We start from the raw sequence: 15,080 nt of genomic DNA, 5'->3' as shown, positions 1-15,080 counted from the left end.
CAGTTGCTGATTTTTTGTTCAGTTCAAAAACATTATTTTTTAAAATGGTGGAAGAAGTATTCAGATCATCACTGCAGTAAAAGTACATCAGTATTATCAGCCAAACGTAGTCAGACTACTCTCTCCGCGCTGCCTTCAGGCTCCGCGCTGCCTTCAGGCTCCGTGACACTCTGCCTGTCAATAACAGCTAAATTAAGCAAATTGCAGCTGAGCGCCGGTCCTCCTTCATCTCTTCATACTGCTTATCTCATCGCAGCCTCCAATCCAAGTTAGCAGGGATTAAGCCCCACGGCGGCTTTAAGAGGCGGATAACCTCCGCTGGAAGCAGTTAATCTAGCAGCATGTTAATGAGTCTTGTAGTGGATTGCTTAAATTAAAAGCAAATATCAACAGTCATTTGGCTAAAGGAGGCGAGTGCCTGGCCTCAATAATATGCATTAAGTGATTTGAGTTTAATCATGTGAGTGAAAAACAATAAAATGAACAGGTTATCAGGTTTGATCCTGATCCGTCTGCAGCCTTTAAAGGAAGAGGCAGTTACTATCGTGTAATTAATCCATTACCTCCGTAACAATAACGCCTGCAGACTGTTTATTCGTGACGGAACACGTCACAGCATCAGAATAACTGATCGGTGAGGCTTTATTAGATGATTGATTCAGCAGAGATAGAGCAGCAACACAGTTGTGACGTCAGTGCTTGATATCAAGCCTTGAAATCAAGTAATTTGATTACTGATTACACAGAAAGTACTTCAATTACTATAGAACTTCATAATAAACTCAGTGTTTCATGTTGAAGTAACAAACGTTGGAAAATCACTTCCTGTTGCCTATTTATCTTCTTTTTTCCCAGAATCCTTTGTGTGACTCGACCTTTAAATGATGCAAAAGTTGAGCTTTGATTTGATTAAGTTTCGTTGAAGCTTTGCAGAAAGTCCAATCGTCCTGCAGCAGATATTAAAGTCAGCAGCTGTAAAACAATATGTAATCTAACAACATAATCTGACTTCCTGTTAATCTGTCTTCAAACATCATGTCTGAAATATGCAGAGAAATGATTAAACTCAAAGGATTGATTCCTCTCAAGCTGCAGTCAACTGTAGTATAAAGTAATATGCAATATAGAATTAATAATACAAAGAAATCACTTTCGATATGCAAAATGTGATCATAAATAGTACAGAACATAAAACAGATCATCAACAAGATGCTGCGGGATAATAAATAAATAATGTACAACATGAAACAGACAATCAAGAATATGCAATATGTGACAATAAATAATAATAAATCATATTGAGTATAATATGCGTATAATAATATGTGTAACATAAACTCCAATAATCAAGAACGTACACATGTAATAATTTGTATCGTCTGATAAAATGATACATAATTAAAATGAATATATGAATAAATAATTTCATTTTTAAAGAGTATAATTATGTAATAAATGTCAGATGCGAGGTGATTTTATGGTAAAAATAAACTGTATATATATAGATATATATACATTTATATATCTATATGTGTATATATATCTATATATAAATATATATGTATATATATGTATATATAAGATGCCCTGTGTCTCTACAGACTCTGTATCAGTGTGTCGAGGGCTTAGTGCTGCACTATGAATTGTTTTCTGTCTCTTATATGAGCTTATTGCTGCCGTCAACATCTGGACTGATGTTAAACACACGCAACATCTGCATTAACACTCTAAACACAGATCCAACCACACCGGGACGTTGTCATTTCTTTAAATCCCTTGTCTCTCTCTCTCTCAGGGAACAGTTAGCTTAGCTTAGCATAAAGACTGGAAGCTAACAGCTGTTGCCATGTTTGATGCTGTCAGTGAGTGTCAACACATTGTCCTGCTGATTCATGTTGTCTTCATCCATCACACTTTAACGCGTTGCCCCTGTTTGTGATTCATAGAGAGAAGACTTTGTCCTGTTGGACTGTTTGATGTGTTTCTGTTCACTGAACTCTGAATGATTCTAGTCTAAGCTCTCAACCAGACTGGACTGGACTGACTCTGATCGATCCAGAACGAGTGGACCCGAGTCAGAACACAGGAATGAGATAAAAAGGGATTCTACTGCCGGTGTTCTACCGGTGCTCTGCCGGTGCTCTGCCGTTGCTCTGCCGGTGTTCTACCAATGTTCTGCTGGTGCTCTGCCGGTGTTCTACCGGTGTTCTGCCGGTGTTCTGCCGGTGCTCTGCCGGTGCTCTACCAATGTTCTGCCGGTGCTCTGCCGGTGTTCTACCGGTGTTCTGCCGGTGTTCTACCGGTGCTCTGCCGGTGCTCTACCAATGTTCTGCCGGTGCTCTGCCGGTGCTCTGCCGGTGTTCTGCCGGTGCTCTGCCGGTGCTCTGCCGGTGTTCTACCAATGTTCTGCCGGTGCTCTGCCGGTGCTCTGCCGATGTTCTGCCGGTGTTCTGCCGGTGCTCTGCCGGTGCTCTGCCGGTGTTCTACCGGTGCTCTGCCGGTGCTCTGCCGGTGCTCTGCCGGTGTTCTACCAATGTTCTGCCGGTGCTCTGCCGGTGTTCTGCCGGTGTTCGGCAGGAGAACAGGACTTCCTGCTCTCTCTTTCATCTGGACTGAGCTGCTTCACAACAAGCCAATCCTCTTTCATTCTGTGGCTGCTTCCTCCACGAGAGCTGAGGGGGATTGTTTCATTATATAATGTTGGAGCGGAGCAGCAAACATAATAATATTAATGGGATAATTTAATGCAATTTTCTTTATTTGATGCACTCTGACTCTGACGGCTAATCTGAAGGCATTGTTTAAAATAGATTGAAAAATGAAAGACACAGCTAATCCTTCACTGAGGTCAGTGGGACCAGTTCATATTTGATATAGGACATTATGATCTATTACTTTATTAAGAACACAGTGCTCATTAATTAAAGCTCTTCAGAGGCATGTGACTAATGGAGTCAGAGGACCGACAGCTTCACAGCTTGAAGAGCTGAGGGTTCAAATCCCATCTGGACTACTTGAGTTTCATAAAGGAGTCTCTTATTGTGAAAACCTAAACGTAACCTTGGGAAATGGTCTGATATGAACTTCCTGTCTGGAGATGAGGAGAAATGAAAACACGGTGATGTCACCGCTGACCACTGCAGGCAAAGTTTTTGTTTTGTTTCATCACTTCCTACGGCAAACAACAAACAAACAAACAAATACCTGAAACAGCTACCAACGACACATGAATAACATCTTTTTTAACAGGATTCTAAAGAGACCTTTTCTAGCACCTCAGTCCTGAAAGATCCCCCAGGGAAGCAACCTGGGTCCCCTGGTCTTTTATAGTCTTATAAAGTCCAGACCAGCTTTACTTTCCCTTTAGTTGAGGAATCTGAATTCCTAAAGTAATCCTGCCTGGGTCCTGAAAGTGTCCTGCAGGTTTATTTCTGTATCTAATGGCTTGTTTTGTGGACTAACCAGCAGAGTTAAGCCCTCAGAACAAGAACCCGCTGAATAATAATGAAAATAATGGACAGAAAGCACTTTAATCTGCCTCTTAATGTACCCACAGTCGTCTAATCCACATCTTATTTGTTCTGTTTTCCTGCGGGATGAGATGGTGTTTAATCGACTTTGGGAGAATTAGTCATTCCTTATTACCGTCGTGGTTTTTACAGGACTTTCCTGGAAAATCCCATTCAACACACATTTTAATTTCATTTCAGCGGCTCAATCATGTTGAGGGCAATGTAAATAATCCTATAACAGTAATCATCATTTCTTTTCCTTTTTGTCCTCGTTGTTTTTTTCCTCCAAAAATAGAGCTGCGGATTCACTCTCCTTTATTGGTTTTTAGAACCTCTGATGGTTTTATAAAATATCATCATGACCCCAATTACTCAGAATATTTCTTCTGTTAATCTGACGAACACCAAGAGCTTCTGGTTTCACCCGGTTTCTCTCTTAAATATTCATATTGTTATCTTTCTTTATTTTTCTGCGTTCTCTCTCTTCGTTACCTTTTTCATTTTCAAATCCTTAAAGGAAGAGTTGGAACAAGACAATAACCATCTATCAAAACACTGAAATTACTGTTATTATTATGGGGACACATAATAATAGATAACGTGACATTAAGGACACATGATGATAGATAACGTGACATTAAGGACACATGATGATAGATAACGTGACATTAAGGACACATGATAATAGATAACGTGACATTAAGGACACATGATGATAGATAACGTGACATTAAGGACACATGATGATAGATAACGTGACATTAAGGACACATGATGATAGATAACGTGACATTAAGGACACATGATGATAGATAACGTGACATTAAGGACACATGATAATAGATAACGTGACATTAAGGACACATGATGATAGATAACGTGACATTAAGGACACATGATGATAAATAACGTGACATTAAGGACACATGATAATAGATAACGTGACATTAAGGACACATGATGATAGATAACGTGACATTAAGGACACATGATAATAGATAACGTGACATTAAGGACACATGATAATAGATAACGTGACATTAAGGACACATGATGATAGATAACGTGACATTAAGGACACATGATAATAGATAACGTGACATTAAGGACACATGATAATAGATAACGTGACATTAAGGACACATGATGATAGATAACGTGACATTAAGGACACATGATGATAGATAACGTGACATTAAGGACACATGATGATAGATAACGTGACATTAAGGACACATGATAATAGATAACGTGACATTAAGGACACATGATAATAGATAACGTGACATTAAGGACACATGATGATAGATAACGTGACATTAAGGACACATGATGATAGATAACGTGACATTAAGGACACATGATAATAGATAACGTGACATTAAGGACACATGATAATAGATAACGTGACATTAAGGACACATGATGATAGATAACATGACATTAAGGACACATGATGATAGATAACGTGACATTAAGGACACATGATGATAAATAACGTGACATTAAGGACACATGATGATAGATAACGTGACATTAAGGACACATGATAATAGATAACGTGACATTAAGGACACATGATGATAGATAACGTGACATTAAGGACACATGATGATAGATAACGTGACATTAAGGACACATGATGATAAATAACGTGACATTAAGGACACATGATGATAGATAACGTGACATTAAGGACACATGATGATAGATAACGTGACATTAAGGACACATGATGATAGATAACGTGACATTAAGGACACATGATGATAAATAACGTGACATTAAGGACACATGATGATAGATAACGTGACATTAAGGACACATGATAATAGATAACGTGACATTAAGGACACATGATAATAGATAACGTGACATTAAGGACACATGATGATAGATAACGTGACATTAAGGACACATGATAATAGATAACGTGACATTAAGGACACATGATGATAGATAACGTGACATTAAGGACACATGATAATAGATAACGTGACATTAAGGACACATGATAATAGATAACGTGACATTAAGGACACATGATAATAGATAACGTGACATTAAGGACACATGATAATAGATAACGTGACATTAAGGACACATGGTGATAGATAACGTGACATTAAGGACACATGATAATAGATAACGTGACATTAAGGACACATGATGATAGATAACGTGACATTAAGGACACATGATAATAGATAACGTGACATTAAGGACACATGATGATAGATAACGTGACATTAAGGACGCATGATAATAGATAACGTGACATTAAGGACACATGATAATAAATAACGTGACATTAAGGACACATGATGATAGATAACGTGACATTAAGGACACATGATAATAGATAACGTGACATTAAGGACACATGATAATAGATAACGTGACATTAAGGACACATGATAATAGATAACGTGACATTAAGGACACATGATAATAGATAACGTGACATTAAGGACACATGATAATAGATAACGTGACATTAAGGACACATGGTGATAGATAACGTGACATTAAGGACACATGATAATAGATAACGTGACATTAAGGACACATGATGATAGATAACGTGACATTAAGGACACATGATAATAGATAACGTGACATTAAGGACACATGATGATAGATAACGTGACATTAAGGACACATGATAATAGATAACGTGACATTAAGGACACATGATAATAAATAACGTGACATTAAGGACACATGATAATAAATAAGGCAGCTCGCTCCAGATGTCGTCTCTAATCCTCGCTCACGTCTTACAAGATGAAAGTGGAATCTTCCATCAATTATGATCCAAACATACTGAATCATCCTCCAATGATTCCCTAATAATCCTCCTGATGGGATCACATGACCCAGATATGTCGGTCACATGACCTCCTGCTCAGCGCTGCACGTTTGCATCACTTCTGTCTTCATGTCACATAGTTTACAGATATATATATATATATATATATATATATATATATATATATATATATATATATATATAATATATGTATAATAATAATAATACATATATTAATATAAAAGAACAGTTTAACTGTGTCTGCTCTTAATTTACATGGGATTTTATTACAAGTTATATGATATCTACAGAAAGAGACACATATGTATATAAACATTAAAGAATTATCATCTCTAAGTGACGTAATTGTTTCTAAATGTCATTTGTATGTAAATCTGAGATTAGAGTCACTGTGATGAGGAAGATTATGAACCATTAACCTCCATTTAGAGGAAGAGAGCGGGGGAGAGAGAGCGAGAGAGAGAGGAGAGGATGGAGAGAGGATATGATATAATATAATATAATATAATACAATATAAAATAATATAATATAATATACATAAAATAATATAATATACATAATATAATATAATATAATATACATAAAATAATATAATATAATATAACATAACATAATATATAACATAATATATTATAACATAATATAACATACATAAAATAATATAATATAATATAATATACATAAAATAATATAATATAATATAACATAACATAATATATAACATAATATATTATAACATAATATAATATACATAAAATAATATAATATAATATAACATAACATAACATAACATAACATAACATAAAATAATATATAATATAATATAATAATATAATATAAATGTATAATGTCTTTTAAAACAGCCACGTCGCCAGGTCCGTTGAGTGTGACGTCATCACGCCGCGCCGTTGTGTTGACAGTAGAGTTCGGTAGAGACCGAATGAAGACACAAGTGAGTAAACGGTTTATTTAACGGAGCAGCTGCTGCCGGTCACCGGCTCGGTACGTAAACAAATAACACGTTTTACTGTTTGTTCCGTTAGAAAGAAAAAGCTTTCACTGTTTCACTGGCGGGAAAGCTGCTAGCATGATGCTAGTTATTCACTTGTATGCTAACATGCTAACTACCGGTTTCAACAGGTCCCAGCTAACTGTTAGCATCTAACGTTAGCTAAACATCTGCTGTAAAAACAAAGACGTTCTTTTAAACGTCTGTTTTCACGACATTTAATGGACGTTTGCGACAACGTGAGTTTCCGGTTTGCAGTAACTGCTCCTCAGTAAACACAGCAAGTTATTGTGATTATTAAGATATCTTATTATGATTATTAAGATACCTTATTGTGATTATTAAGATACCTTATTGTGATTATTAAGATATCTTATTGTGATTATTAAGATATCTTATTGTGATTATTAAGATATCTTATTGTGATTATTAAGATACCTTATTGTGATTATTAAGATATCTTATTGTGATTATTAAGATATCTTATTGTGATTATTAAGATACCTTATTGTGATTATTAAGATATCTTATTGTGATTATTAAGATACCTTATTGTGATTATTAAGATATTTTATTGTGATTATTAAGATATTTTATTGTGATTATTAAGATATCTTATTGTGATTATTAAGATACCTTATTGTGATTATTAAGATACCTTATTGTGATTATTAAGATATTTTATTGTGATTATTAAGATATCTTATTGTGATTATTAAGATATCTTATTGTGATTATGATCTTGTTATGATTCCACCAGACTCCATTCAGATATCCATCAATCTAACGTTGCTGTGCTTATATAGTAGAACTTGACACTAATCAGTGGGTGTCAATGGAAACACATACCAGTAGATCATGAACAGTAAGCAGGGCTTATTATTTATCCACTTTTATCAGTTAAACAACTTATAATGACGTCATAATGTCTTCTAGCTAGCTGCTGTTTTTCAGGTTTCATGCTAAATGCTACTAGCTTTAAATAAACAGCCACACTGAGTATTTATTTCTTTATAATATTTAAGTCATACTTTAAAACGCATTGTGTGAATACACACACATATATATGTGTGTGTGTGTGTGTGTGTGTGTGTGTTGCTTACCAGAGCAGTTTACTTGACTGTCCGTCACTCAGCTCAAATGTTTTAGCTAATCACAGATTACCTCTCAGCAGAACCAAAGGTGTTCTCTTGATCATGGTGATGTGAATGGTTCTGTTGGTTTCACAGAACCTCACATTGATGTGACGTGTGTTCTCTGACTCTTCTCAGACTCTCAGGAGGACTCGGTTCTTGGAGCTCCTCACAGAATGAGTCGTGATGAAGAGAACAAAGATGGCCGGAGTGTTCCTCTTTGTGGGCTTCCTTCTGGTCTACCTGATGTTTGTGAAGCGTCACTACAGCGCCACAAACACCAGAGACCACCATGGACTAGATGGACTACATGGACCTCCTCCTCCTCGGGACCGGACCGGATCGGACGATAGGACCGCCTCTACTGGGCGGAGCTACCAGTACGGCATCATGTTCGACGCTGGGAGCACTGGGACCAGAATCCACATCTTCAAGTTCAAGATAGAGCTCAATGGTACAAGAGGAGGAGGAGGAGGGGAGAGGAGGAGAGAGAGAGAGAGAGGAGGGGAGAGAGAGAGAGAAGGAGGAGAAGGAGGAGGAGGAGGAGGAGAAGAGAGGAGGCGAGAGAGAGAGAAGGAGGAGGAGAGGAGAGAAGGAGGAGGAGGAGGAGGAGAGAGAGAGAGGAGGATGAGGAGGAGGAGGAGAAGAGAGGAGGAGAGAGAGAGAAGGAGGAGGAGGGGAGAGAGGGAGGAGGAGAGAGGAGGATGAATTGGTACAGGAGTAGGAGATGTAGATGTTCTCTTAATATGACTCCATTCACATGTTCACAGATGCTAACATGTGTTAGCATGTAGACGATCATTGATGAGGAACATTAATGTTTCTTCTTTCATTCATATTTTAATGTCTTGATTCCATCTTTACTCACAGTCTGTGGTCATTCACACCGGACACACCGGAGAGGGGGCGTGGCTTATCCCCCTGGAAGCCGTTATTTACCGTTTTTAAATTTGAAAGCGTTCCTCTCTCTCAGTGTATTCACATCATTAATTATCAGCTCTGAGCCGGGACGTCCCGCTCCACAGGGACAGACTCATTACTGTGTTTTAGAGGGTCGGGGTTATTAGGCTTAGAGAAAGTTTCCTGCTGAGCTTCATCCAAATGCCTTCGTTATCGCATTTAGCCGCTAAGCTAAATCACACAGGCTGAGTGCTGTTTTGGCTCCTTTGTTAGCATCAGAGCTAACCTGAGCTAACCCGTTAGTTATACAGACATTAAGAGATTAACGACAGCTCAAATGTAGGCACAGCTCCACGCTTTAACTGTGATGTAAAACTCTTATTGCCTTTCTTTCATCATTATCATCATCATCATCTCTTAAAGCTAATGTTTAATATTTAATATGTAATGTTTAATATGTAATGTTTAATATTTAATATTGAATGTGTCTTTTTGTTGTAGAAGCTCCTAAACTGGCCCATGAGACGTTCAGGGCCATCACACCTGGCCTGTCTGCGTACGCTGACGACCCAGAGAAGGTTTGTTTAACACATAATATAATAATAATAATATAACGTTTATAGATCCATGATCACCGTCAATGATGATCCATAATGACGAGACCAGGCTCTTGTCATCTCTCGTCTGGACTACTGACACTCTCTACTCACCGGAGCCCCGGCGTCGGCCATCAGACCTCTGGAGCTGGTCCAGAAAGCTGCAGCTCGCCTGGTGTTCAATCGCCCCAAGTTCTCCCACACAACTTCCCTTCACTTATTGTATTCACACTAGTTTGTTTCACTTATTGTATTCACACTAGTTTGTTTCACTTATTGTATTCACACTAGTTTGTTTCACTTATTGTATTCACACTAGTTTGTTTCACTTATTGTATTCATACTAGTTTGTTTCACTTATTGTATTCACACTAGTTTGTTTCACTTATTGTATTCACACTAGTTTGTTTCACTTATTGTATTCACACTAGTTTGTTTCACTTATTGTATTCACATTAGTTTGTTTCACTTATTGTATTCACACTAGTTTTTTTCACTTATTGTATTCACATTAGTTTCTTTCACTTATTGTATTCACACTAGTTTCTTTCACTTATTGTATTCATATTAGTTTGTTTCACTTATTGTATTCACACTAGTTTCTTTCACTTATTGTATTCATATTAGTTTCTTTCACTTATTGTATTCACACTAGTTTCTTTCACTTATTGTATTCATATTAGTTTGTTTCACTTATTGTATTTACATTAGTTTGTTTCACTTATTGTATTCACACTAGTTTGTTTCACTTATTGTATTCATATTAGTTTGTTTCACTTATTGTATTCACACTAGTTTGTTTCACTTATTGTATTCACACTAGTTTGTTTCACTTATTGTATTCACACTAGTTTGTTTCACTTATTGTATTCATACTAGTTTGTTTCACTTATTGTATTCATACTAGTTTGTTTCACTTATTGTATTCACACTAGTTTGTTTCACTTATTGTATTCACACTAGTTTGTTTCACTTATTGTATTCACATTAGTTTGTTTCACTTATTGTATTCACACTAGTTTGTTTCACTTATTGTATTCACACTAGTTTCTTTCACTTATTGTATTCATATTAGTTTCTTTCACTTATTGTATTCACACTAGTTTCTTTCACTTATTGTATTCATATTAGTTTCTTTCACTTATTGTATTTACATTAGTTTGTTTCACTTATTGTATTCACACTAGTTTGTTTCACTTATTGTATTCACATTAGTTTGTTTCACTTATTGTATTCACACTAGTTTGTTTCACTTATTGTATTCACACTAGTTTGTTTCACTTATTGTATTCATACTAGTTTGTTTCACTTATTGTATTCATACTAGTTTGTTTCACTTATTGTATTCACACTAGTTTGTTTCACGTATTGTATTCACACTAGTTTGTTTCACTTATTGTATTCACATTAGTTTGTTTCACTTATTGTATTCACATTAGTTTGTTTCACTTATTGTATTCACACTAGTTTCTTTCACTTATTGTATTCACATTAGTTTCTTTCACTTATTGTATTCACACTAGTTTCTTTCACTTATTGTATTCATATTAGTTTCTTTCACTTATTGTATTCACACTAGTTTCTTTCACTTATTGTATTCATATTAGTTTGTTTCACTTATTGTATTTACATTAGTTTGTTTCACTTATTGTATTCACACTAGTTTGTTTCACTTATTGTATTCATATTAGTTTGTTTCACTTATTGTATTCACACTAGTTTGTTTCACTTATTGTATTCACACTAGTTTGTTTCACTTATTGTATTCACACTAGTTTGTTTCACTTATTGTATTCATACTAGTTTGTTTCACTTATTGTATTCACACTAGTTTGTTTCACTTATTGTATTCACACTAGTTTGTTTCACTTATTGTATTCACATTAGTTTGTTTCACTTATTGTATTCACACTAGTTTCCTTCACTTATTGTATTCACACTAGTTTCTTTCACTTATTGTATTAATATTAGTTTGTTTCACTTATTGTATTCACACTAGTTTCTTTCACTTATTGTATTCATACTAGTTTGTTTCTGTACTTCTGCTTCATGCTCTTAGATGCTTGTTTAAAGGAGATGTACTTATGACTTCTGGTGACTAGTAGTTCTCTTGAATACCAATGTTGAATACACTTATTGTAAGTAGCTTTGGATAAAAGCTAAATGACTGTAATGTAATGTAACTTAATGTACTAATAACAGATTCAGATCACTTTGATGTTTGATTACATCAGCTGGTCTACATACAAATATTTAGTTTAACCTCCAATCCCAAAATAAGTCAGTAAACCATCAAAAGTACTAAATGTTATACTTTTACTTTGTTAGAGTAATTTATAGAGTTTTTCTTTCTTCATAAAAACACACAATTCAAATGATAAGATAATAAATCCTCCTCTGTCTCCTCCTGTCTCTTTCTCTGTCTCCTCCTCTGTCTCCTCCCCTGTCTCCTCCAGTGTGCAGCAGGGATCATGGATCTTCTGGTTCTCGCCCAGTCCACCGTCCCCCCCTCCAGCTGGACCCTAACCCCTCTGGTCCTGAAGGCCACAGCCGGCCTCCGTCTGTTACCTGGAGAGAAGGCTGAACACCTGCTGGACAGGGTGACACACACACACACACACACACACACACACACACACACACACACACACACACACACACACACACAGAGACACACACAGACACTTTTAAATATTAGAAACGTGTATTTTGTGCTTCATATCAAGATCAGATCAGTCGTGATCAGCTGCGCTGTGAGATGCTTTTGGCTCGTTTCCTCACTGGAAGCTAATGATGAAGAGGAGGAGGAGGAGGCTCCTCGTCATCATCAGGATCATGTCCAAAAAATACAAAGTCTATTAAAGCTTTTAAGTAATCAGTAATAACAGGACTACAGCCGAGAGCCAGAATGTGACTTAATCTGAAGCTTTGCTCTTATTATCAGACTGGAGCTGAAGCAGCCAAACACAGAGCTGATTACACAGAGAGGGGATAGCATATTATTATGAATATGACACATTAACACTGAGAAATCTAGCTTTATGGGGACAATATGAGAGACAAATGTGGGGAAATTACCAACAAAAAATGTTAGATTATTACTGAAATGTGCAAAAAATTTGTTAAAAACAGTTTGCATTAAAATACCTGATATACATAGAAGGAATCTATAAAATGTTAAATATAATGTAATGACATGATGGAGTTCATTCTGTTCATGTTTCTTTTATTTCAGCACAAACTTTGATCAGTTTAACAAAGTATAAAAGACACAAAACACAAATGTGTCTTTAAAAATGTACAAATATATCTATATATATATAGATATATATCTATATATTTATATATAGATATATATGTAAATATATCCTCCTTTTTATATATATATATATATATATATATATATATATATAAATGTATATATAATTATATATATGTAAAAAGATCGTCACACTATTAAAAACACAAACAACAGAAAAATGTCATACAAACTATATTCATTTATTTACATGTAAAGTGATCTTTATTTCAAATGTTCTAAAAACATGAATCAAAAGAATGTTAGTGGTGCTCAGACCCACAGAGGTCAGGACATAAGTAAAGTGATGTTACTTTCATAAAACCTGCTCTGTGTGATTATTATTAACTTGTTTTTTAAATATTTCTGTAGCTGCTCTGGTAGCCAGGCTAGCAGTTTCCCTCTGTTTCCAGTCTTTATGCTAAGCTAAGCTAACGAGCTGCTGGCTTTAGCGTTGCATTTACTGTGCAGACACGAGGGAGGTATCGATGTGGACGTTGAGGACTTCCTAAAATGTTGAACTGTTCCTTTAAGAGTCCCTAACATCAGCACAGTTATTGGACTGAACCATGTGCAGACGGGGGAGTGATACTTTCCTAATGAGTGTAAAACATTACATTAGGTCCTAAAGGTCTCATGGACCTGATGGACAGAGATGTTTCAGTTCATGCTAAGCTTGCTGTGCTTCCCTCTGTGTCCAGGTGAGGGCGCTGTTTGCCGAGTCTCCCTTTCTGTCCAGAGACGACAGTGTGTCCATCATGGACGGCACCGATGAAGGTACGAATTCTCTAAAGCAGCTATGATATATATTTATGTGATAACAATTTGGTTACGAACTGTCAGCCGAATCTTCACACTGAGGTCCTGCTCATTGTTTATCTCACAGCATAGTATCGACATACTTTATGTGGCAATACAACAAAATACGATACACAGACGCCAACGTCTTTTATTACAGAGAGTCACGTGACCCGCTGATTACCTACAATTTTAACGTCATCATCATCAAATCATCATCGGCCTATATTCAGTAAAAATATGAATTATTTAATAAGTGAATTATAAAGTTATCATGATGTGTTCACATGTAATATCCTATCGCAACTTAAGTATCGAGATAATATCCTATCGTTACTTAAGTATCGAGATAATATCCTATCGTTACTTAAGTATCGAGATAATATCCTATCGTTACTTAAGTATCAAGATAATATCCTATCGTTACTTAAGTATCGAGATAATATCCTATCGTTACTTAAGTATCGAGATAATATCCTATCGTTACTTAAGTATCGAGATAATATCCTATCGTTACTTAAGTATCAAGATAATATCCTATCGTTACTTAAGTATCGAGATAATATCCTATCGTTACTTAAGTATCGGGATAGTGTCCTTGGTGGTGAGGTGGCAGTTGTGGTCCGTCTTGGTGGTGAGGTGGTAGTTGTGGTCCGTGGTTCAGAGGGTTGACCTCTCACGAGGTCTCATCCTGAACATGATCCTCATCTCTTTATAAGTTCATTAGATTACAGAGACTTTGTGCGTCTCTACATCTCCTCATTTGTTTTTAATCCGTGAAGCCGCTCTCATGATTCTCCTCCTCAGAGGTCCCGCTCTGATTTCCCCAACGAAAACCTCCAACATGGAGGATTAAACAATATGGAGGATTATAAATTACATGAAGCAGGAGACGAACCACACTGCTGATTTACCTTTTAATACGACAATGGAGTCAAACATCGATCGGCATCTGCTGCAGCTGAAGCACTTCTGTGTTCTACTGTCAGTACTTCACAGG

The 15,080-nt window shown here is 36.2% G+C and overlaps 1 protein-coding gene across 2 annotated transcripts in view; it reads left to right on the top strand.

Annotated features, from left to right (window-relative positions):
* The first annotated feature begins 7,242 nt into the window (after positions 1-7,242).
* The window catches only part of entpd6 (ectonucleoside triphosphate diphosphohydrolase 6), a 13,675-nt gene continuing 5,837 nt past the window's right edge, over positions 7,243-15,080 (top strand). The window contains exons 1-5 of one of the 2 annotated variants that reach the window (XM_068734478.1): positions 7,243-7,298; positions 8,627-8,942; positions 9,890-9,966; positions 12,441-12,584; positions 13,984-14,059. In XM_068734478.1, coding sequence (XP_068590579.1) covers positions 8,675-8,942; positions 9,890-9,966; positions 12,441-12,584; positions 13,984-14,059 — 565 coding nt within the window. In that variant the 5' untranslated portion in view covers positions 7,243-7,298; positions 8,627-8,674. Of the gene's footprint in view, positions 7,349-8,626; positions 8,943-9,889; positions 9,967-12,440; positions 12,585-13,983; positions 14,060-15,080 lie in introns of both variants that reach the window. The other variant, XM_068734476.1, reaches the window with a different exon arrangement.

The sequence above is a fragment of the Cebidichthys violaceus genome, unplaced genomic scaffold, assembly GCF_023349555.1.
Source record: "Cebidichthys violaceus isolate CVI_PGR_0920_01 unplaced genomic scaffold, fCebVio1.0.p SCAF_64, whole genome shotgun sequence".
Classification (NCBI taxonomy): Eukaryota; Metazoa; Chordata; class Actinopteri; order Perciformes; family Stichaeidae; genus Cebidichthys; species Cebidichthys violaceus.
The sequence above is the reverse complement of the archived record's forward strand: the minus strand, read 5'-3'. Positions and strand labels throughout refer to the sequence as shown.